Source organism: Fusarium fujikuroi, chromosome FFUJ_chr01 (assembly GCF_900079805.1).
Source record: "Fusarium fujikuroi IMI 58289 draft genome, chromosome FFUJ_chr01".
NCBI classification, from domain to species: Eukaryota; Fungi; Ascomycota; class Sordariomycetes; order Hypocreales; family Nectriaceae; genus Fusarium; species Fusarium fujikuroi.
In genome coordinates, this window is record NC_036622.1 from 3,787,810 (window position 1) to 3,812,652 (window position 24,843).

The 24,843-nt window shown below is 49.1% G+C and overlaps 5 protein-coding genes; 2 read left to right on the plus strand and 3 right to left on the minus strand.

The window, feature by feature from the left end:
• Window positions 1-3,269: 3,269 nt before the first annotated feature.
• FFUJ_00927 (related to cytidine deaminase) lies at window positions 3,270-3,917 on the minus strand (the record flags this gene model as incomplete). XM_023569618.1 has 3 exons in its annotated part: window positions 3,270-3,332; window positions 3,386-3,467; window positions 3,565-3,917. The coding sequence occupies 3 exons, from the start codon at window positions 3,915-3,917 to the stop codon at window positions 3,270-3,272; spliced, it is 498 nt and encodes a 165-aa protein (XP_023424599.1).
• Window positions 3,918-4,561: 644 nt separating this feature from the next.
• FFUJ_00926 (related to MAP kinase kinase kinase Wis4) lies at window positions 4,562-8,636 on the minus strand (the record flags this gene model as incomplete). XM_023569629.1 has 2 exons in its annotated part: window positions 4,562-5,103; window positions 5,156-8,636. The coding sequence occupies 2 exons, from the start codon at window positions 8,634-8,636 to the stop codon at window positions 4,562-4,564; spliced, it is 4,023 nt and encodes a 1,340-aa protein (XP_023424600.1).
• An 8,403-nt stretch (window positions 8,637-17,039) lies between these two features.
• FFUJ_00925 (probable 2,4-dienoyl-CoA reductase SPS19) lies at window positions 17,040-18,133 on the plus strand (the record flags this gene model as incomplete). XM_023569641.1 has 4 exons in its annotated part: window positions 17,040-17,094; window positions 17,158-17,351; window positions 17,406-17,470; window positions 17,524-18,133. 4 exons carry the CDS (start codon window positions 17,040-17,042, stop codon window positions 18,131-18,133), a joined length of 924 nt encoding a protein of 307 aa, XP_023424601.1.
• A 1,345-nt stretch (window positions 18,134-19,478) lies between these two features.
• On the plus strand, window positions 19,479-20,941 carry FFUJ_00924 (uncharacterized protein; the record flags this gene model as incomplete). XM_023569652.1 has 2 exons in its annotated part: window positions 19,479-20,106; window positions 20,157-20,941. 2 exons carry the CDS (start codon window positions 19,479-19,481, stop codon window positions 20,939-20,941), a joined length of 1,413 nt encoding a protein of 470 aa, XP_023424602.1.
• Window positions 20,942-21,270: 329 nt separating this feature from the next.
• On the minus strand, window positions 21,271-23,259 carry FFUJ_00923 (related to transporter protein HOL1; the record flags this gene model as incomplete). XM_023569663.1 has 5 exons in its annotated part: window positions 21,271-21,341; window positions 21,390-21,557; window positions 21,603-22,935; window positions 22,995-23,095; window positions 23,214-23,259. 5 exons carry the CDS (start codon window positions 23,257-23,259, stop codon window positions 21,271-21,273), a joined length of 1,719 nt encoding a protein of 572 aa, XP_023424603.1.
• Between the last annotated feature and the right edge of the window lie 1,584 nt (window positions 23,260-24,843).

Genomic DNA, 24,843 nt, shown 5'->3' on the forward strand with positions numbered 1-24,843 from the left:
GAGAGGAGAAGGGCGGAGGGACCTGTACTTCGAACTCAGCTACTCAGTTACTCAGCTCTCGAAGGCGGTGTCGCGGTAGGTCAGCTGAAACGTGACAACACGAAAAAGAAGAAAGCAACCCTCTTGGGAAACGAAGAGGGAAGAACGAGGAGAAAGGGAGTTAAAGATGAGGAAACGTGGAGGCGTTTGAAAGAGAAGATGAGAAGTGATTTGAGAGGCGAGTCAAGTCGAGTGAGCATGTACCTTAGTAAAGAGATGGAAGCGAGACGAGCGGCTGTAAAGGGAGACCCAAGTGACACTGGGCGCGTGGTTCCGACGGTCAGGGCACCCACCAGTACCAACTCCAGTACCAGTGGTTGATGGCTCGGTGAGGTACCTCCGCTAGGTAGTGGGGGGGATACCTGGGCTTCTGGAGCCCAAGGCCTGGGGAGGAACGAGCGATGAATCCACTAGGGGCTCTTAGCGGGGATTTGAGCCTGGGCGATTAGTTCAGGGTATGTGACGGTCAGGAATAGTTGAAAGTTTGGGAGCTTCGATGAAAGAAAATGAACAAAGAGAGTAATAACGGTTTTATTTACAATAGGATGGTTGTATTTGTATTCTCGTATAGCTGCAGATTTAGACAAAGCTTACCTATTCAATGGCATTACAGTACCTGCAACGTTGACAAATCGGCAGTCATCTCTCGCTGTCTCTACATACAAGGGTCTCTTTGAATCTAAAACAAAACAACATCCGCCAACGCCACCGCTTCCCATTGACATACCTGACACTGCCATGTTTCCTACCAAGGAATCAGGACAGGTATAATAACAGCCATGTTAATAAATGAGATGGAATGGCCCGAGACTATTCAATGTCATGCGATGCAGTCCGACGCGCGGGGTGTCCTATGTATGCGCATTGTTCAACGACAATCACGACCTTTAAGATCCTCCCTTCAAGTCACATCACATTCCGTTTCCACATCAACAGCATGCTCACGCAGATGGCAACTCAGCCAATCCTTCTTAATAAGCATCATAAACCATTCGGAACCGTGGAAACTACCCGGACTCGTCGCTTGAATTGCCTCGTTTGTCTTGGTACAGTATGTGTGTACGCGAGACGAGACGACGACTCGCCGAGTATCTCAATGAGGCGATCCATACAGATAGATCGGCCCAAACTAGCGGTCCTCAACGCTTGACACCGCCCTTCCAGAACGTGACACGAGCATTAATAATTACAGTTAGATCTCGAATAAGATGAGCACTCTGCCACTTTCAGTACTACTGGGTTGCCTAATCCGGTAGACCGTTCAAACCGCTCATCTTCAACCGTCAGCCACTCACGATACGCGCCTCCAAAAGAGACGCCGCCTGTCATGGAAACCCTTCACTGAAGCCTCGACGCCCGGGTTTCAGGAGCCGGGGGCCCTCATGCTTCGTGGAGCCTTTACGGGGGAGACCGAAGGCCCGGGCCCCATGCTGGGCTCTGCGGGTGAGAAGCCGGAAGCCTTTTGTATGTACATAAAAACAACTGGGGATCTACGGGAGTCGAGGGAATAATTTGTATGTAAAAACCCTCAAGTGGTCTCAGGAAGTAATAAGCAAAAATCGAGACCAAATAGAAGATGCCAAAATAAGTTCAGCAAGCAGGCCGCTATGTTTATGATTCCCCCAAGTCTTTTTTTTGTCACTTGGGATAAAGATCATAGAGTTTCTCTCCTCCCTCCCTAAACATGGCTCAAGCATGAACATGGCGTGGAGCATGCATGATAGCGTGCTGCCCGTTGCGCCGTCAATAGCAAGTCGGTCTGTCTGTACCTGGGAGGCTTGAATAAAGTCGACCAATCCCATTCCTGTCCACGCATCACTGTATTCTTTCAGTGAGCTACATAGCACCGTGGCAAACGAGCATTACATTGCATTCATCTCCCTATCCTTAGCGCTGCTCAACTCGCTACTGATGGTCGTTCGTCCTGAATCGGAAAGCCAATAGCCACTGAATTTGTTCTCAAAGGTACCACCGAGTCAGTTAAGAGTCCAATGACCATGAACCAACCAGCTCTCACTCATATCGATCGCTTGACGCCCGAACTTGCGCTCCTACTGGCGAGCGCCTTGATCCTGGCGAGACCCTTGCACAGGGATAGTGAGTGATGGCTCAGGGCTGAGGGATGGCTATAACGAGGATGGGCCCAGCTCATTGGGTGTAATGTCGTAGCTTGGGCGCTATCTCTGGAGGAATGTCTGCCCTGGTCGCCATGACGTCGTGTCTCGAGTTGCCCAATGCGAAGTGATGGTTTGTGAATGCATCAAAAAGAGATACTTCACGCCCAAGGTTGAGCCAGCAACCATCGGCTGACCCCCCCAATCTATAATATGGTTTGGCTCTCTTGACTCGTATGAAATACCACTTCTCAACAAACCCTCACTGTTCCCGACCCCAGATTCCTCATCTTTTGATTCTAATCTCAGGGACCTTGCGCTACTGCATGACAGTTCCATATTTAGCTCCCGCCAACAGAATGCTCCGATGCCGTTGGTCATGGTTTTCTCGTATCAGCGCTCGCTGACCTGAAGCAGTAGAGCATTTTCGTACCTTCATTCGTCGTTGTTCTGTTAAACTGAAGGTGGCTCGTCGTATAAAACCAAAGAAGAGGCCTCTGGCTGTATGCATAGGTAGCTTAGTACCTCAGGTCGTATCTTATTTACTAGTTCAGTACTAATGCATTACTCGGCATTATGCCGATTTTCTTGATTTACTGAGAAATACCGCGCAAAACTCGGCTTCCGTGGGATTTAACGTTAGTATATAACGCAACCGCTTACATGCGGGATGTTTTGTCAGAGGGTTGCAACTTGAAAGTGACAAGGAGCAGGTCATCCGTCGAGACGATCACATGTACATCATTTCTTTCACGACTCGACCAGACACAGTATGGCATGTCCTACAAGTGGTTCTCACCTGCAGCAGTACTGTTGGTTCACCATCGTGTATGTATTGTGAGGGCTCTCATATCTCCTCTCTCGTTACCAACTGCCACGGATGGCCCTGAAACGAATCATCCAATATCAGCCACATGCACACGGTCTAAGGAACGCCTGTAAATGCAGCTCAGTTTATTGACCATTGATACACATACAGACGCAGGCTAAGAGAGGATGTTGTACCCAAAGTTCCTGGAGCGCTCGCAGAGATCAGATGCTCTCACATAATATCGCCGTGACCCATTCATATCCAACAACAATATACAAGACACTTCATGAGTCCCTAGTATTCCCCTATCTTGTTCCTGGTGCTCCCGGAGGTGGAAGCTGGTCAGGTCCAAAAGACATTGGCAAAAGCTACACAGCGTCAACCCCCAACTCAAGAACAAAGGGAACAGAGCGCAACTAACCTGTCGCAGTTTTGCAATCACAAAATCCTCATTCTTATCGAACATGATAATGGGTGTATCCAGCGTGCAAAACTCGCGTATGCTACATCACCAAGAACACACAACTCACCTGTTAGTCAAATCCATCGTCATCTTCATCTTCAGCTACTCTCTCAAAGACACCCCCAGTAACAACTCACAACTGTCTACACATTCCACATGGACTCGCCGGTGGCGCAATATCAGTTGCGACAGCAATGGCCCGGAACCCACGATGACCGCTTGTCACAGCTGTACCAAGGGCCACGCGCTCTGCACATGTTCCCACAGGATACGCCGCGTTTTCCACATTTGCGCCGCTCGTGAGCTCACCCTCGCTTGAGAGAACCGTGGCCCCGACGCGGAACTGGCTGTACGGGCAGTACGCTGTGGCCTTGGCTGCAACTGCACGCTCACGGAGCTCTGAGAACTCTTTCGGCGTAATGCCGTGGGCTGAACAGACTTCAGCCGTCTTGGCTGTGTCGCCTTTTGAGATAGTCTCTGGGGTCTCCATCATATGATGTGGGTGAAAAGCAGAGTGCGAAAGAGGGGGGAAAGGGGAGGGAAAGAAGAAAAGAGAGGAAAGGGTTCGTGGCAATGGGCGATTGATGACTATATCCTATTCCGTGTCACTCGTCACTCGTTACACGGGCGGGCCCTTTATCGTGGACGTCTCCGCATCGGGCGCCTCCGTAATGCGGGGCTGAGCGCCGAAATGACGGACCCTTCGGCTGGTTCCTATGATACCACATTGCTTATCATGTCTTTCCTTCAGTAATAGGCAGGTAGGTTACTATCGTTTCTAGCGTGCAAGGGTATACAGACTAGGCATGTAGACTATCTAGTATGTACCTATGTAAGTTGTGTCCAAATATGTATTATCAGATGCTATCAGCATCTTCTCATTTTCGTGGTCTAATATTACTGTCATGACCATCATGCACCTTTTCCCTACATTGCTGCCATCCATTCTCATTACAAATACGTACGTATGACACAGAGCAGCACAAAACTCCAAACTCATCGCTCATACATACTGCTCGGCGAGCGGTTGTAGACTGGTGCTTGAACGAACCCGACCAAATCATTTCCATATCCTTTGTCCCCAACTTGCGTTTCTTGTAGGTCTTCTTGTTCATTTCATCTGGATTCCGGCGTCTAGTAAAACCCATCAGATCCTCCAAGCCTACTTGAGGTCGAGCTGACTGTTGGCGTCGACTGTGCCGAGCTTGTGTCGCTTGGCGTTGCCGGTTCCACAACCTGACTTCGGATCGACGTGATCCATTCGTGCTGCAACAACTCAACTGCTGACGATCGGTTACGAGGGTCTCTTGTGAAACATTTCTTCAGGAAGTCGATTCCCTGAGGGCTGAGCTGATCTGTAGGTGGCAGCTGGGGCGGGTTCCCTTGCGCAATGTTGTACATGATCGCCCACTCGTTGTCGAGCTGTGCCCATGGCCTTCTTCCGGTAGCCATTTCCAGAATAACACAGCCTAGAGACCAGATGTCGACGGCCCCAGGCTTACCAGGGTTCTCACCCTTGATCACCTCAGGTGACATATACATCGGCGTTCCTGTCATGGATCGGTTTGCCAATGTTGCTTGCTTCTCGCCAGCAAGCGTACGGCCCTGTCGAGCAATAACTTTGGCGGCGCCAAAGTCCACATATTTGATGATTCCGTTATGATCGAGCAAAATATCTACAACGTTATTAGTTTCAGCACATTTAGGGACACAAGATACACCACTTACTTTCGGGCTTGATGTCTCTGTGGGCAATGCCGCTCTCATGCAAATAGACAAGACCCTCGAGCAGTTGAAGCGCATATACCATGATGACCTGCTCATCTTCGATTCGACCATGTTCCAAGAGACTGGCCAAAGATCCTCCAGAACAAAACTCCATAAAAATGTACACTCGGTCTCGATGCACTTCGATGCCATAGTATGATACCACATTGGGATGATCCAACACTTCCAGTACACCCATCTCCTCTCTGATTTGCTCGGCGATATGTGGGATAAGTTTGGGATCCTGCAGTCGAATTTCCTTGACGGCCATCAGATGGCCCGTGTCAAGGTTCATTGCTGCATAGACATTGCCAAATGTGCCGCCTCCTACGAATTGGCCTTGCTGCCAGCGCATCGTAACATTGGTGGCTGATGATGAAAGGTACGCCAACGATCGGTCGACTTCATTAGTACCTTCCAGTACTCTTCCGACTCCCTGTCGCTCTGCAACCTTTTCGCGTCGATACTCATCAACCCTTTCGAGCTCCTCCATGCGCTGTTCAGTGATGAATCGTGAAGCCTCTTCGTCGTTTAGCATTCGGTTCTTGTCGAGCCTGCGGAACTGTCCCACCAAGGCTTCGATTCGTTCTTTCTCGGCCTGTGCCGCGAGGTTCGATCTGGCGCCCATGATATCAAAGTGAGAAATAAGAAGAGACATGCACCCTGCGACCTTAGAACGAAGCTTGGAATACTCATCCTCGCCTAGTGCAAGGATGTGACGGCCTCGTGTCATGCCCATGGCCAACTCTAGCGCGAGTACGGCCCATCGAAAGGTCTTTCGGTCAGATGCAACGCAGTCGTCGCAAATGAAGCTCACCCAATCGAGGGCAAGTTTGGTCAATTTGAGATTGTTCATCTGTCGCCTGTTGCTATCCATGTAGAGTAACGAACGCTGGCCAAACTCTGTGGCGAAAACGAAGCATGTTTGAATAAGTTCTTGGCAGTCCTTTCCCCGAGCCTGTTTTCTGATGATTTCAACACTGTCCATGAATGTATTAGAAAGCTTATATGCCACCCGCCTCGTTTCTGTCAATCTTGAGTTGACTTTGTGGATGTTGGACCTCGATTCCTGCACAAGGTCAACATGCATATCGACAGCGTCAAGGAACGCCCTCCTCGCGTTGTGTAAGGTCTGGGGACTAGAAGCGCAGAGGCGTATGTGTCCTCGCTTTAGGTCGAGGTTCAGGTCGCGTAAGGGTACTTCGATTACTTCGCCGAACCAATTGATAGGATCCTCTGGTCGGAGAATGAGGACATATTGCTCACCGAGCTCGTCGGGAAACTGGTCCTTGGAAGTAATAGCCATCATAACGGGTATATCTTCCAGCCTCTCCCGTAACTCGGGTGATGCGATAACATATGTGTTGTCTTGCTCAAGCAAACGAGTGTCGACTTGAAAGTGACCCGAAGCCACCAATTGGTCGTAGAACTTTTGCATGGTCTCGGGTGGGAAGGATATGCTGTAGTCGGATGCGTGCTCATAGTTGTCGTTCAGCATTCGAGTGAATCGCTGGAGCATCCGCTGGCGGACTCGTACGGAGTCGAGACAAGCCTTGTAACGCTTACTCATCTCCGATGCGGTTTCCTTGGGCTTTGCTTGCAACTCCTTTTCGAAAGTCTGGCTGAGTCTGTTGAGAGCCTTGAATGTGAGCGAGCTGAACTGCTCCGCAACTTCAATATGGCCTCGCTGCAGATGGCTACCGATTTCGTTGGCGAAATCCCATTCTTGAAACAAAAGTTCTGCTTCCTTGAAAGTATTCTTGTTTCCACTTAGCTTCCAGTTTAGCATCTTGAAGTAATACTTCAACGCTTCCAGTACAACTTGGTCGAAAGATTCATCGATGCAAGGTGGTAGATCCCAGCCTGGTTCCGGGTGCGCAATTGATGTGCACTCGATTTTGATTCGAATGGCAAATTTGAGCAGAAGCTGAAATTGGGAGATCATTTGATCCTGCATGAGAGGGTTTTGCTGGGCAGATTCCTTAACTCTCCTAGCATAAGCGAGACGTGTACGGGTGATCTCTTCAATGAGACGCGAAGGGAAGCTGATAAGAGTAAGAAGCTCTTCGAGATATGGTGGTAGGTGGCGTTTGCGGAACGGCTCGGAATTCCTAATAAGAGTGTCCTTCGCCTTGCTGATGACGGTGGATATGGGTGCAAGCATTCCTTTTTCAAGGTTCCCATTGTCGTCGTTGTAAAGAGATTGAAGTCCGTCTTCTTTCATTAGCCGGTCGAGGAAGGATGTTTCGTCGCTGCTTATACCGTTTACAGCTGGCGATCGCTGTTTAGTCCGTGTAAAGTCGAGCTCATCGTTCCCCACCCACTTCCTCAGGATGTTCAGTTCCGTGTTTATCATTTCGTTGGTGTTGTACCACGATATAATAGCATCATGGGCTTCTTTGAATGTGGCAGAGTCTGCTGCCTTGTGTTCTGCTGCGAGTGAAGCCCAAGAAGGGTATAGGTTTTCACACATCTCGATCTTGGCCACCATGTCTTTGACTTGTTCGTATGGTGGTTTTCCTGCTTCGCTCTCACCCTTGACTTGGAAGTTGATGATCTCGTCGAGGGTACGGTCAAGAGTGGACCGAGATTCCTCCAACATGCGTCTCTGGACAGGGATATGTCTTCCACAAACCTTGGATCGGATGCCCAGCCACAGTTCGGTCTTGTGAGCGCTCTTACCCGCCTGTTGATCGGCCGATCCAATCAATCGTTTCTTCTCTTGCCGTACGACATCTCCGGTAAGGACAGCCTCAAGCATACCGTGCCACTCAAGCCTTTCGCGATTCTCTGGGTCTTTCAAATCCTCGTCCGTGGGCTGAAGGTTGTCGTTGCCGTAAAACATAATGGTCTCCTGGTCGAAGCGATCGTCATATGGACCCTCTGACGAGGGAGTTTCGCCTTCTGAGTCCGAATCGTTTCCATTCAAATTCGAGTAAGACGAAAAGTACCCTCCACTATTGTCCTGCCGAAGTTTCTGTACGTATGCTCGCTCCTGTGCTCGGAACCTGCTCTCACTCTGCCGTGGGCGCGTCTTAGACGATGATCGGATTGATTCTGTGAAGGATGGTGTAACTGGCGGATGAACTGGTTTCCTGGAGGTGGCAGGATTGTAGGTGTTCGAGGGTGTCCTCGCCGGACCCAATGGTCGCTGCGGCCAGGAGCCATTGGGTGTATAGGCCGCGCCGTCGTCACCAGCAGCAACTCTCTGTGACTTTGGGGCACCATTAATGACCGTCCCAGGAAGCAGAGAAGTCAATGACCCTGTGTGGCCCGATGTCTCGTATCGGGATAAATTACCCAGCTCGTCCTGACGTTCTGTCGCATGAGGATCGCCGTTGGTTTCGATTGGAGTTTCGTGCCGATGACTCCTGTTCTTGTCGATGCGGTCATCTTCTTCAGTACCTGAAAAACGAACCGCTCGGGGCGATGACTCGGTCATCCTAAAGGGTGTGTCTGGGCTGGCACCCAGGTGGAGTTGGAAGTATGAGCGCCCCTCAGCCTCACGTCGACTTGTCGTGAGTGATACGAAAATATAGTTGTGATTGTGGAAAATGCCAGTTTAAACGGTTTTTTGTCGGCGCTCGAGTTGTGGTCGAAGAGTTTACGAGGGTTCGAAGATGGCCATGGAGAGGGGGTTGAGCTTGGGGAGCTCTTGATGCAAGCAGATCGAGATGGATCGCATGGAGGAGTGGCAACCAAGAAGCGCGTGCAATTTCATAGCCAATCATCGCGCTTCAAGAGCCTGATGGCGCATTAACTGTGGCTAAGGTGTGGCAAAACTATCGGATCAGACCTATCATACCTATCATAAAGACATTGGGAAGGCAAATCATGACTACTAATCTACCAACCTTGGGGAAAAATCAGCACTGTCAATTCTCTTGTACCACACCGGCTTACATACCTAGGGCAAGGACTCGTAGAGCCTTGTTTGTCTTTAATAGCGTGTTACTGTCGTGACTGTATATATTCTTACCACTGATACTATAAATATTGTATTATATAGTGTTATATCTCTTTTACTATGATGTTCTACTGTTGTCGTTCTATTGTAACTCGGCAATACTGATGTACCGAAAGGTCTCGAGTTCTTAACATGTCCTGACTTACATACGTGGAAATAGTGACTGTTCAAGGGAAAGAATACCAAGATATCAGGTATGCCTTGCCAATACCACGGTGTTGTGTGAGTAACAATGTGGAGTATAATGCAGGAAAGTTTGACTATTGCAATACACCACAAAACACATTTACATATGAAATCCGATGCTGAGATTTTAGTTAAGAATGATTGCTGTCGACCCTGAAGATGCATCAACACAAAATGACTACCCTAGACCCGACCAATGCCCCAGCACCTCCCAACGCGAACAGACAATGACCAATTTACCACCTTCGCAACAATATTCGTATAGGGTTTAGCATGATGATATTTTAATCATGCGATGGCCGGAACGAATTGATGCAATATATACCCTACACACCAGTCTGAGCGTCATGGCGCTGCCCTGACTGTCAAGGAGTGGCATAGAGAGTGCTAAGCCGTGGGAAATGATTGCACAGATTACGATTTATGCAAAGAATCTCACTGTCATAAAAGAGAAAGGAAAGGACAGGAAAGCTTAGTACTTATAATATCCGACACGTATACCAATTACTCCATATGTTCCTTGAGTAAAGTTCTGAACATAAGCGTGGCACAACTTGATTCACCACTTCGGCTACGAGCCGAGCTGTACGTACACCGGACTTCAACATCAGTCGGCCGAAGCAACTGGTGAACAGGACGATGCCAGCTTTGACGGTTCGGTTAGGCATACTGAAGAGGTTAGCAATCCTTTAAATGGCATGCAGACGGCACCACTAATAAATGGTGAAACTCCGGGATGACGCTTTGACATTCAAGGTCCTGATCTAATAATCTATGTACCAATGTGGCCAAGGCAGAGACGGATAGAGAACAGACAGCAGGCTAGAAGTACGCTAAGTTGATTGTGGTATGTTGACATAAAAAATCATTTTCACCTTCGTTCGATTGACAAGGATTGGCCCCGGAAATGTTTGATCAGGTCAGAGTCTTCAATAGCCTCAAACCGAACACTCCATCCCTGTTCCGAGGGAGGAGGTTCCGTGTATTAAGACGACAACAACAAACTCTAACCAATGTCAAGACCACATGGGTGTGGGTTGAACCACGGCGGCTCCGTCTCCAAGGTCGAGGTGCGTTGACCAATGAGCAGGAATTCGAGGTCAGCAAAAGCCGGTCTGTGTCCAGGTCTGACATGCGGTAACAAGACCGGCTTCCACGGAGTCATCGCCGCTGAGACCAATGACGCTAGATCAGTGGCTAAGTAGGTAGGCAGGTAGGCGATGAGTTTTTCTTGGCGATAGACTTATTCAGCTGTTGCTGATACGTAGTCATTAATCTCATGTAAATCGACAGATCAAAAGCTTAGCGTCATAACTTACATCTGGCATGACTGACAACTCCATTTCACGATCTCAGGCATGGCCATGTTCGATACAGACCCACTCTTCTCACGGAGCTTGCCATATCCGCTGTTAGTGGTGGTAGGCGCGCTGTGTAACATAGGACTCTGCAATGGCCTGAGATAGTCCTTTGCGGATGCCGGCACAACGACGTTTCGTTCACAGTAGTATTTGGATACTACTACCCTAACCCGGATCGACATATCGCTGCCACCTATGCAAATCGATTTCCATGAAAGGACATTCTTTCCCAAGGCTAAGCTTACCATGCGTTGGCTCTGGAAATTCGCTTGGTGGTTGTCAATCATATTATCAAGATGTCATCAAATCAGCTGGGGTCAAACACCAACATCCTGGTCAGGTCAGCGCGGGTATTTGCGCAGCATTAGCGTACATGCATGGAGCCCGTTGTGGCCAAGGTAGGTATGATAGTTGGTCCTTACAAAGTCCTTGTGGTCTCGGCCTTCCCTTTGAAAGAATCAAGAAGCCATGTCATATGTCAAGGCCATCCGAGTCTGCTCAACGGTCAAGCGTCGCTTTCGCCACCTCTTGTGGTATGGCCTGATGCACTTGATAATATGTCCAAGAATGAGATCCACATATCATACACACAAGCATGTGCGAACCATCCCACGCGCGGTGGCACTGAGGGTGTGAAAGCTTTCCTGCTCTGCATGCGCATGTAACCAGATTAGGAACATCTCGGTATATCATCAAAGAAACTTTTCGTCCCATCGTGGCCGACCAGGCCGAGTAGAGTAACCTTGCTGGTGGCTCTTGAAAGTCGGGACGACATGTCATGTTTGACAGTGAAAATTAAGTTTTAAGCTGCATGGTCTCGTAGTCAGGTCGGTGGTTGCAACGGCCACAAGGAACAGAAATTCTCCTGGCCATCATCTCTGTTCAAGACTCAGCTCAGAAGCCGAGCCTTGGCGTCGCGTGGGGCCCGGAGACCTAAAGATCCTTACTAGGGCTGACCAGGGCTGCACGAAATGAGAGGGCTCCTGTAGGTACCCGACGGTTGGCCTGGCTAGCTGTCACAGCTTGGTGGAGAGAAACTTCTCACCCCGGATTCGAGCTGATGGATGACTTGGGTTGCCAAGGACTTGGAAGGCTCGCCTCATGATACGGTTGATGTCTGGCTATGCTGTGTTGGGCTTTGCACCGGCTGCGTTGGATCATGAGGGCCAATGATAATGTCATATCTCACCAGAAGGCTGCTGATGGCCTGTGAGATGATCAGATTGTTGATCGGCGTGCTCGGATCGTAACTTGATACCAACGCCAACCGATGTCAAACATGAGCACGAGGCGGGAAATTGTGGGTTACAGGGTGAGCGAGGCGGCGACAGTTGGGCTTCGATACATGGATGCCGTGATGCAGGAGACTCGCCCTGGCTGTAATGCAAAGATCTGCTAAAAAGCAAAGGAAAAAAAAATAAAAAAAATAACGTATTTAGATGGATACCATAGCTGAATGCCTAGTTTGTTTCCATTGCAACTGTAAAATTGCGCAGTGGAGATGGGGGCACAAGAGTGGCCGCCAACCTGCTTCGATTACATCATTGCCATGCTTCTTATCTCTTTCCTTAGAAGAACCTGAGAGCAAGAAGACATGGATGGGCCATGCTGCCTTTCTATGCCCAAAGGTTGCATAAATAATACAGATGTTGGTTAAGTGAGATAAAGCCCTGTAAGTGTAGGAAGTTTAGGGAGGCTACTGCAACTAGCCCTGCCCCAGGTGGCTGTGGCTCTTCCCGCGTACCATCAACCGTGCACAGATCTAAGTTGTTCAAAGACGGGCAGTTACGTTATGAAAGGCACTATCTTACCTTGTTAGGTACAGATGAATCAGCTCTACCTACTACTAAGGTACTAGGTAATCGATCGCACAATGGATGAGACGAAAATTTGAAACGTGCTGATAACGAAACGCTCCGGGAAGAAGGAACGCAACCTATGCCCCACCCTCCTCACCCATTCTCATCCCTCAACTGTCACCATTCAAGCCCTGCAATTTGCCATTAGCATACCACAAAATCCTGCTACCGTATTAGTGCCCAGAGACGAGCTTCCATCTGATGCACGATTCAATGGATGATACGATCGGTTACACCTTGGAACGAAAGTTCCGTATCATTCCTGAATATGAACATGAGCCGAGTCAATTATCGTTGCGACCTCAACGTTTCACTGACATCCGACTTACACTGATACGTGGCTGTCTACATCACGAACGCGCCGAACCAACTCATCAAGGTTGCCCCGTGGCGTTGACGCCGCTGAATGGGAATTAGGGAGAAGGTGACATCGCAACCCTTCAGGATGCGGGAAGGGATTTCTCCCATCCACTTGACAAAGTTTATTAACCAGATAAACGCTCGCTGTTGATGCCCATGAGACGCCACCCATCGAAGGGAAGGCACTCGTGAATTACTCCGGGCACACCTGGGTATTTAGTGTACCTATGGCGGGCCGATCACAGATCACCGTCTAAGCCTCTAACCTATGTCTTATCCTGCAGCAGTGAGGCTGAATATTAATCGTGGAATGCTTCAGGTACCAAGTAGATCTGCCCCCTTCAGGATCGGTAGCGAAATCAAGAGGTAGAACAACGCTCATTTAGTGGCATTACTTACGGATTGCCCAATCGCAGTTACAATTTACAAGGGTTCAACTAACACAAGGTTCCAGTGGTGCGTGCCCAGGCGTGTGCTGAATCGCCTTCTGTCTAAACTTCAAACTTGCAACCATCCTCAGAAAGTTTGCCCCCTCCCAAGGCAGGCCTGGCTCAAGCAGCACTGACACCGCTTCACTTGGATGGCCACCTTTATTGACCAAGGATATCTTGAACTGCCCTGCCCTACTTTTTCTCACCGATCGGGGTACGTCGGCTCCTCGTACCGGCCCATGTACATTACATTGTAAACTGGTCTGTGAGCACTACTTTACCTGCTGGGGGCTCACTAATGCATCCCGTCGTTCGAGGTTTGGAACCGTTGGACACGCGGGCTTAGCTACCCCACTAGCTAACTAACTTACAAACTCACTCCACTCGCCGTCACAGACCCGGACCTGGCTTGAACTCGACACGACAGACCAGACCCTGGACTAGGTAAAATGTCTCTAGCTTGTTTGCTTTCGGATCCTCGTCCTGCTGAAGCAAACGCTTCCGAGACAGAAACGGGGATTGCCATGGTCATGGCCTCATCGGCGCTGTGTCCAGGGGATCCTTGATGTTTGTCCCGGTCCCATCTATAACCACCATAAGATCGCCCTCATATTACGTTTGAGATACCATCCCCTTCTGGCCTACTTCGTGCCTCTACTCAACATTCTTTTAGATCCAGTGGATCGACGTTTCGCCTTGTTTAAACCTTAGGAGCCCACCACTACAGCCATCACCTCCACGCACAAAATCCAAGGCCTATTATAGACGCCGCCACTTCGCCTACCTTATTATCTGTGCATCCGATCTGTTAACACGATCGAACATCGTAAATTGTCACGCCGCCGACTTTTATAACTGCTAGTGGTGGTAGCACTGAACTTCGTGCAAGCACCCTTCAGCTAGTTTTCTCTGAATCGACACGGTTCGTCCCTTGGCAGAAAAGATCAACTCACAATCGTTTCATCAAATAGAATATCGAGTGAGTACGATTATAAAGTACGTTCTCAAAACTCGAGTTAATCTCTTTTACTCAGACCATTCTGTTTCCAACGCCTTGCCAACATGTGCGATTTCACCAAAAACTACTACATCTACACTTCTTGCACAGATCCTGGGACACATTTCTGCAAAACTTCTATAGATGGAAGTCGCAAACATGCCTGCCCCAAGGGTCCTCACGAACGCTATATCGTTCTCCCGGAAAGCTGCCCATTGTGTTGTGGGTGAAACAAAAAACTGCGGTTGATGTTAGACTCGACATGATCAGAAAGAACACTGCAGAAACAACCTTGTCGTACTCACCATGGCCAACGAATTTCATATTCTTGATCGATATGGAATTGTAAAATTGACAGCCTGGTTTGAAGCCTGTATGGAATTCAAGGCACCAAGCTGATGTTTCTTTCCATTCAATCGAAGCAGAGTTACGAACTCGAGAGTACAAGCGCAGGATCTTGAACCTCCCATAGGGGCTTAAACGAGAAGAACAAGTAGCAGCTATGCTATCAACTAGGAAAGGGAAGCAACATGCGATTTTATCGGCAGCATTTATGAAAAGCGACAGAGGCAGGCGAACCAAAAACATTATCCAGCCAGATTTGAAAGTTGAACCTCGAGCTGAACCCCTAGCGACGCGTTTGTATTGGTACACGGGAATTATGCACTAGATTGGCGTTACGGAAATAATTAAAAAGAAATATATGGTCACTGAATGCGAAATTATATGTGTGGCAGACGCGGCCTTAGCTTTTTAGGTATTGATCATTGAGCGAGCGGAACCTACGCCGTTGAACGGTACTATGATTGACATGAAATGCATATTGCTACATATTTTACCACCCTTAGGCTTACATCGGCTCATATTTAGCGCTCGAAAGATGAAGGACTCTGGTCATGGCTATCATAGAGCTACTGTCAGCTGGTTCTGCAGGTTGCCGTTAGCATATATTGTGGCTGATATGCCTTACCAAGCATAGCTTACCTCGCAGATTCGGAAGATGCAGCACTCCGGTTATCACCAAATAAGCAGGGATATCGTCGGTGTTTCTACTGCGTGGTTACATTGCCGTTGACATCGGAACTGTCACGACGGGTGACGGAATGCGCTATGCTATGCTAGTGAGACGTACTGGGTAGGTTGCCATCCCACCATCTTCTTTAGGCTCTGACAGCTCGCTTACGGCAATCGAGTCCCTTAACCCCACTGATCTTGGTCAACATACGGCTGAGATAAGAGACAATATGCAAGTAAAAGGGCAAAGATCAGAGTTAATATGGAGTTTGGCCGGGTATAAAGTTGATGCTGCGGGGAATGAGGGGGGAATAAGCGCGCCTGTGCGAGCCCTCGAGGCGCATGCCGCGCGGGATGTACCGGTAACCGTTTGACAGGCTGGTGAGGCGGAATATTATGGCCAATGACCTGAGATTGAGGAGAAGAGAGACAACAGGGCCCGTATGATGCAGCTGAGAGTAGGTAAGCGAGATCTGCCACGTTCATCCCTGCTTGGTTGACCGAGTGTCATCTCACTCCCCGCGCTTAGACCTGAGACGAAGCCATGGCTGTTAGGACATTCTGATGCTTAACTAGATCCAGGAGTTTAAAGAAGAACAAGTCGGTAGCTTTACGCAGTTCCGAGTGAAAACTGCTTACGCGTATATGCCTTCGATGTTCGCTATCTGTGGATGTTTCAGTTGGCCCCTGACTATTCCACTTTGACATTGGTTTGCGAGGCGTTATGGGTCAACGGTGGATTGGGGACGTCCTTCGGATAGCCACAAATCACACTAATAACTTCCGCTCTTGAGGCCTTTGAGCCTTTATCACGGTCAAGGCAATCTCGTTACAAATTCTCCTGATTCTTGGAACACTAAAGGCGATTAGGGAGCATGGATGTGGGGGCTATGCACAAACCTGGCTCTGTTCGTTTTGTGGGCAGCACTGCAGTCAGCGGGAACTAGGCATGAAGCTTAAATTACGAGGAGCCAAGTGCATAGTAGTGCAGTGGAAGCCGTCTTACTACTTTCAAGTCACTTACGTGCACAATGGCACAGAAGAGTCTATGACGCCTCTTGCACAGCTCCTAACACCATGTCCTTTGCGCAGACAACGCGAGTCACATGTGTATCCTGCCTGACATTGATATAACCATGACACTGGAATGCTGGATTGGGCCTGTTTCTCTGTGGAACAAAAGGTTTCCATCCCGGCTTCACATGCTGAATTTCATGCTGTCTAGTATGGCGTCCCTTCATTATCGCAAGTACCGAGCCGAGGTACTGCAATGCCTTTGGTAGATATGAATAATGGATGATGACACCGAGCGACCTGCTTAATTTTATGCAGAGGCAGTGAATCCGTTGATATGATGACCATATTTTCCATGCCATGTGGTAAACGGCCCGGGCCTTTCAACTCGGCCGAGAGTGGTCGGAGGATTAGTGGAGAACAACCCCAGATTCCATGTGGTTGTTTTTGATAGGGCCCCACTCCAAGCCGAGGCATAACGGCTCCTGAACCTTCTTGATTTCAGCCGAGGGGTCATTCATTTAATCAATTCTCCAGATTATCTTAATCATACAATTGACCTCCTTCGACCTCATTCTATTAGCAACTGCTAGTGAGCTAGTATTTGCGTCACCTGAAGGATCCTTAAGCCGCGTGCTGATATCAATCGAATCACAATGCCCGTTTCCGAGTCTGAGTATCTCAGCCCCGTCTGGCGTGATGGGATCTTCAGTCAGTCTCAAGACCATCTAATCTATTCTTGGCAGAGATTTGCTAATATGTGAAACCGTCTAGATGGTCGCGTTGTCTTTGTGACTGGCGGTGCAGGAAGCATCTGCAGCATGCAGACGCGAGCATTAGTTCGTCTGGGTGCAAATGCATGCATCATTGGTCGAAGTGTCGAGAAGACAGAGCTAGCGGCCAAAGACATCGCGAGTGTAAGAGAGGGAGCCAAGGTGATAGGAATCGGCGGATGTGATGTTCGAAAGGTATGACGCCTGTCGTTTATTGACGACGGTTATGATGATATTGACTGTGTGTAGATCGACAGTCTTCAGGCTGCTGCTGAGCGATGTGTCAAAGAGCTTGGAGGGATCGACTATGTCATGTAAGGCTTCAATTTGACTATGCCTGGATGCAACATACTAATGCATGTCATAGCGCTGGTGCAGCTGGCAACTTTGTCGCTCCCATTGAAGGCCTCAGCTCCAATGCATTCAAGACGGTAATGGACATCGATGTCTTGGGAACATTCAACACAATCAAGGCGACAATGCCCCATCTCCTGGAGAGCTCAACCCCTCGTATCATCTACGTCTCTGCCACTTTCCATTACACCGGCATGCCTCTCCAGGCACACGTCTCTGCGGCTAAAGCATCTATTGACTCACTCATGGCGTCCGTCGCCCTGGAGTATGGACCAAGAGGGGTGACAAGCAACGTAATTGCCCCAGGAGGTATTGATGGCACTGAGGGTCTGGCCAGATTGGGGAGCGATGCGGAAAGCGAGAAGAAGAGATACGCCAAGGGTATCCCGCTGGGCCGCGCTGGAACTGTACGAGATATCGCAGATGCGACAGTCTTTTTGTTCAGCGACGCCGGAAGCTATGTCAGTGGACAAGTCCTAGCTGTCGATGGTGCTGCATGGAGACGCCAGGGAGCCATCGGCGTGGGAACGGAGGCTGGCATGGAGTACCCGGATTATATCCTCAACGGAGAGTTCTCAAAGAACCTGCGAGATCCAAGAAAGAACGGAAAGGCCAAGTTGTAAGGATACTGGCTATTGTACGACATGGTTCAAGCTCCAAGATTACCATTTGACGAGGCAGATATGGAGTATCATGAGGCGATATTATATATTATATAAACCAAATTACAGCTTTGCAATATCAGATCAAGTGTTTGCTTGCATCAGGTTATCTTATCAGCTGGACCTGAGACCCGGGGATCGGAAGTGACGGAGATACTTGTTCGGGGATGATAGATAACATCCAACTGGGGATCCGCCTTGGCGTTGACATCTCCGGAAGTGGATGGTCTGATGGAGTCGATCTTAGCCTCTCCATGATGATGTTTTGCTAAATATCTGACAAGAATAACTGCACTCCAAGTACGATAGACTGTTTGCTTCTCAAGACCAGAATTGCTGGGTTTACGCCTTTTGATCTACCTCTATGGCACATTATATGCTTATTCTATACAGCACAGTTACTTGACAAGGGAATGCCCTGTGAACCCCATGTTCCACATTCCGAAAAAGAGCCCGAAGCCCATGCGAAATACCACATGCCATTTCACGATTCGATCCATGAACGAAGAGCCGGAGATAGTACGGCATAATCGACCCCGTTAGAGTCGCGACCCGGCCGACAGCCAGTAAAATTACCTCCGATGGCCGTTGCGAGTCTCTCCCACCCTTGGGCAAAAGTGCCTGTAAGAAAAACCCAATTGTGGCTGTTTATCAGATTACAGAGACAGGCTGATAAGTTGGTGTGGGCTTGCATTAGTGTCCGCTAGGGCAAGGTTAGTGAAGGAGGGGTTGCTTTTGAGCTCTCATGAGCCTTTCGTTGCTGAATGGTACGGGCTAATCGTGGAATTGGCAGACGAGGCAGAGTAGCATGACCTATATCGACTGGCAATCATCAATTCCTCGGATATAGACATCTCAATCTCTCTTTGCCTATGAACTCGACACTCTTAGCACAAAACATTGGAGAAAAATAAGCTCGGTCTGCAAAATCATCATGATTATGGTGTGAAGAGAGTTTCCTATCTAGGTATGACTATCCAGAAATAAGAGGGCCCAAGAGGATTCAATTAGCTCAACTAGAGAATCAACCTTGACCCGGAGAGATCCATTGTGTGGGAACTATGCATAACCTTGCAGCTACACGGCACGCTCAGAGCCGAACAGGGCGGGGAATTACCTACAATATCATATCTTTTGACTCTTATGAGTAACGTACGTTATCTTGCTGTAATAGGTAATGATGAGGAATATATATTTTACCCTCTCCTCGTTCTCTCCTGGCAGTTTCTCTTTTCTTCCTTTCCCCTTTGTCGTCAACAGTGGCTGCGAGTAAGAATAGCTTCATTCAACGTCCCACACAACCAAGATGCACGCCAAGCCCCTCTCCCTCCTCTTTCTATCTTCCCTCCCCTCCTTGGCTGCTACCGAAGATGTCCTTGGCCTTTACGTCTTCCACCGTCACGGTGATCGCACTGCCAAGGCCTGGAAGCCCGTAAACTTCACAGCTCTCGGAGCTGACGAGGTTCACTCTTCCGGTTCTTGGTATCGCGATACTTATGTGAGCAAGGATGCTTCACGAAAGATCACCGGCCTCAGCCCCGAGTCAGCCGTCCTGTCTCAGCTAGATGTTACTTCCCCCGTCGATGCTGTGCTTCAGAACTCTGCTCTTGTATTCTTGCAGGGACTTTACCCTCCTACTAAGCAGTTTGAGACTCTTGCCAATGGATCCAAGGTTGAGGCTCCTTTGAGCGGATATCAGTACATTCCCATTGCTTCAGTAGAGACTGCAGCAAGCGACAGGAACTCTGAGAACAGTGCCTGGCTTCAGGGCAACAGTGGTTGCACTAACGCGGAGGCCAGCTCGAATGATTACTTCTCCTCCTCCGAGTACGCTGGAGTATACAAGGACTCTGAAAGCTTTTATCAGGGCCTTCTGCCTGTCATCAATGGGACATACGGCAAGGATGAGGCCAACTTCCAGAATGCCTATACCAGTAAGCAGTGATAAATCTCAAGCACATAGACCCCCCGTTAACTCGCATAGTCTTTGATCTCATCAATGTTGCTCGCATTCACAATTCTAGCATCTCTTCTGATGATCTTCTCGATGAGCCCACCCTGGAAAAGCTCTACAATCTCGCTTCTATCCATGAGTGGAACCTCGCTTACAACAGCAGCGAGCCTGTCCGTGCCATTGCTGGCTCTGTGCTCGCTGGCCAGATCATTGAGGCTCTTGAGCCCCTTGCAGAGGGTAAGAAGGGACCCAAGGTCAACATTCAGTTCGGTGCCTACGCCGCCTTCATGTCTTTCTTTGGTCTTGCTGGCCTCGACAAGGTCAGCTCTGACTTCAAGGGAGTCGTCGACTATGCCTCATCTATGGCTTTTGAGCTCGTAACCAACGCCACCAACCCTACTGCCGACGACGTCAGTGTCCGCTTCTACTTTGCCAACGGCACTGCTGCTCAACACACCCCGAAGATGTTCCCTCTCTTCGGCAAGGATGAGACCACCATCTCCTGGAAGGACTTCAAGACTGGCATGTCTGACTTTGCCATCGAGGACACCAAGCACTGGTGCAAGCTCTGCGGAAACAACGACGGCAACTGTGCTAGTAGCTCGGATGATGACTCTACTTCGCCCCAATCAAGCTCTGGCGGCTCTGGCAACGGTGTTTCGAAGCTGGTTGCTGGCGTCATTGGCGCCCTTGTTACCCTCGTTGTCATTTTGGGTGTCCAGGCTGCCTTTCTTCTGCTTGGCGGCCTGCGTCTTGTCAAGAAGTCGACGCTTGCAGCTGCTGGCGCATCTCAGGCCGGAGCGGTCAAGGCGTGAATATGAAATGATGGGTAGTGGGGAAGTAAATGTTTCTTGGTCAGAATATGTATGACCCATGCGATGCTATGATTTTTCGCTTTCAGATACCAGAATAGCCATTACGCAACGAATTGATGTGCCATGTTGTATTTTAAGACAATATTGCTGAACTCTCATGGCTATGATCTAATAATGATATCCAAGAATCGTGTCATGCCCCCCTATGAAGTCTAACAGGAAATAAACATTAAAAAAACCCAACCCTGGGTACTCTAGAAACGCATCTGTTGCTTTTGCCCAACTCATGATATCTCGAGCATCTTAATTCCTCGAAATTGTTTAAATAGCTAGCGAAGACCAGTCATATCAAGCAAATCATGGCGATAGTAGAATGCCCGCACCCGCTTACCGTAGATGTCTATAGCAAGTCAGCATAAGAACCAACGTGTGATGGAGACCGACTTACACATAGGGATGCTGAGAAGGCACACCACCACTTGAATTGAGGCGATCGCCAGCATTGTTCGTTCGATACCACCCTGATTAATCCAATCGTAGGCAAAGAAAGTCAAAATGAAACTGAAAAAGTTCTTGAATATGATCATGATGGTGAAGCCCTCAATGGTCAAATCCCCTGCCACGATGTTAGCGACAGCTGTTTATGAGTAGAGAAACATACGATAGGCATCAACAATGTAAAGTGAGCTGGCCACAGCACCAATGACCATCCCCGCGACTTCAAACCCGAAAAACATCAGAGGTATGACATATGAGTATTGCTTATTTATCACACCAGGTGCCGTCAAGGCGAACCCATATAATCCGATTCCTCCAATGATCATCATGGGGATCACAAGAAGAATGCGAAACTCTGGTTCGTACACGCCTTTGTTGAGCTTGGTCATGTACTTGACGCTTGTGTCAGCGAGCAGACCGGCCAGGACAAAACCTAGGACGGCACCGATGAATGGGCCCGTGTAAGTGTAGCCGGCATCAACCTCATCCCAGTAGTAAGGAGACCCTATGAAAATGGCGGCGACAATAACTCCGATAAATACTGTCCAGCCGATCATGGCTCCCTGGATCAGGCAGCCCCAGATAAATGCTGGATGAGTGAGGAGGGGAAATGGTCGCAACAAAAGGACCCAGTATCGCTCGTCCGTCTTCCGGCCATCAAACAGAGAAATCGACTGAAGAAAGGTCTTCTTAGGTGTATTAGAATGGCCGATTGGTTGAAGAGCATTGGACTTAGGCAAGAAGGTGAAACCAGCCGAGTGCTGTGTCAGTTCTGGAGAATGAGAAGATCCGGACTCTGCCTGTGGTGACGACGTTTGACGTTTATCCTTGGTAGTCAATTCTATTCCTAGCTCACCGGTTGTGTCAGTGTTCAGGCTGGCTTCTCGTCGATATGCCGTCTCAGGGCAGAAGAAGAAAATGGCCGGGAGCGTAGCAGCAAGAAAGATGGCAACGAAGTAGAACGTCCACTTCCATCCCATGGAATCAGTAATTTTACCCACCAAGATGGGAGTGAAGAAGGCACCACCGAAGACCGCCAGGTTCGTGAAGGCCATTCTCACACCTCGCTGGTGGACAAAGTAGAGGTCACCCACAGCTGCATTGAGCAAGCTCTCATAGGGTGCGCAACCAACACCTTGAACAATTCTGGCTCCAATGAAACTTCCATAATTGGTTCCTACAGACCCGGCCCACGCGCTGGAGGCGATAAGAATGAGGATACCTATGAGGAACAAGTGTCGCTTTCCCCAGATGCGGCCGGACGGAACGAAGAAAATAGCACCAGCGCCGCAACCCAGTAGGAAATATCCAGTCAACAGGGCAACTTTTGTGAAGTCTTTTGAGAAGAGCAGAGATATTGTAATCGTATTGGCAGCGAGGATAGGGCCGAGTGCGGTAGCAAGAATACCCGCGAAGCAGAGTAGAAAGGTAATCAGGTCGCGTCGCAAAAGCGACCAGTTCAGCGGATCGTTTGGATCATCAGAAGGCTGAGGGATCTGAGGTTCATGCCAACGTCAGCGTACGCGCAACAAGCCCAAAGGCAGACAATACATACGAGGATAATGGTTTCGGTCCCAACTTGTACGCGCTTGAGGTTTCCATGATGCTCGCCAGCTATCTGGGGTCGAGACGGATCGTCAAAGTACTGCGTTGTGCCTATGGGATTGGGCGATCTGTCAATTCGTCATGTCCTGAAAAGTGTGTGTTCTGCTATCGGCGATGGAAGGCCATATGCTCCATATTGGTACATATGGAGGTGACGACAAATACGCACCAGGAACATGCTCGATCCCCTTTGCTTCGAGGATCCCCAGAGGCATCTTGAAGAGATGGAGTACCGATCAGGGGAGTGAGCTTGGCTGAGGGACAGCACAGTGGAGCGGCGACAGCACCCACCCTCTGGTTCTGGTGGAGGTGACAAACACTCGCGATTCAATCGTGACGGGCGGCGAGAAGCTTCGCATGGACAAAAACGCCCAGTGGGAAAATCTTTTCCTCGGAGACAAATCGACGGGTTTGACTGGATCGGCTTCTTCCAAAACAGTATCGTCAAGTCGTCGACATGTTTGGAGACTACCAGCACGAGCAACCAGAAGTGGACGCATTCGTGTAAATATGGGGGTGGAGATGGACCGAGGGTTCCGCTTGTTTCTCCAATTGCCGTGATTGAATTACCGGGGTACAGTGAGCTCAAAGTTTGGTTTGTGGAGCTCATCACCCTCTCTAGGTTCTATGCTCTGCACCTCGACAGTAAAAGAAGCTTCAACTGCCGATCAGAAGCAGTTTCTTGGCGAAATATAAGATTCTGGTCACGTTGCACCTTCTTTAGACTCCTCATTTGCTACCTGCAATTCAAACAAGGCAATCGTGCTCGTCCGAAGGTCATCACAAACACAGTATCAGAGCACTGTGAGCTTGTGGAAATAGCGAACGATGATCAGGCTGATCTCTTGCTTCTGCACGTCAATATCACCCCAGTTAGAACCTTGTGTTGTGGGTGTCTCTTTGGTGTCTTCAGCTCTTGTCCAATGAAACAGGTGAGCTACTGGCAATGGGTCAGAGAATCTGGTTTGTTCAAATCAAAGGGCCCTTGAAAAACACGTAGGCTGAGCCAAGTTTCCAATCAGTGCCACAATGAATGGGACCATTTCAAAGTATAAACTACCTTACAGGGAAGTAGTGACTTGCCGGTTCATGCTATGTAACTCCTTCGTATTTGCGTTCATTTCATAGAGGATTCTTTCAAAACAACTCCCGAGCTGCTTACGTAGGTGGCAGGTTCAATGACAACTCAAAAGCTAATTGCCCGTTGTGAATTCTTTCTATGCTCCTGTGGGTCTGGCAGGTACGACCAAGACACCAAGACATTCGATCGTAGGCTTTCTCACTGTTCTTTTATAGGTACAGTTCAGCCTGAATACGACTTCTGATTTGTTCTCTTTTCAACCCGCAAGCGTCAAAGAGATCCTCGACCCAAGCCAAGACTTCACAAGGGCCCGCTTCAGCATAATGACGAATGATGATGAACTCGTACACTTGGTGACCCGGATTGCTCTCTATCCCATCATTTTCGCTCTTGTTAGTCAGTACCTAGCCAGACACCAGCGGCCATCTCTGTCAAGTTCAAGACTAGCTCCGCCGTTGCGGGGATCACTGAGCATGTATTGCATGGGTGGCATCACCCTTGTCTCGGGCAGCCCACAGACAGCCCCATGGATCATCCCTTGCTGAATCTTGAGATCCGTCGTTTTATTCGGAGACTTTCATCAGCCATGTCTCGACCTCTCCGATAGAAATCCAGCTCGACGGCATTTTACTCGCCTGCAGAATCTCGGGTGCGAAACAGAACAGCTGCGCATGGTAGCTAAATGTCTCGCGGCCTCCGTACCTGCATTAATTATAAT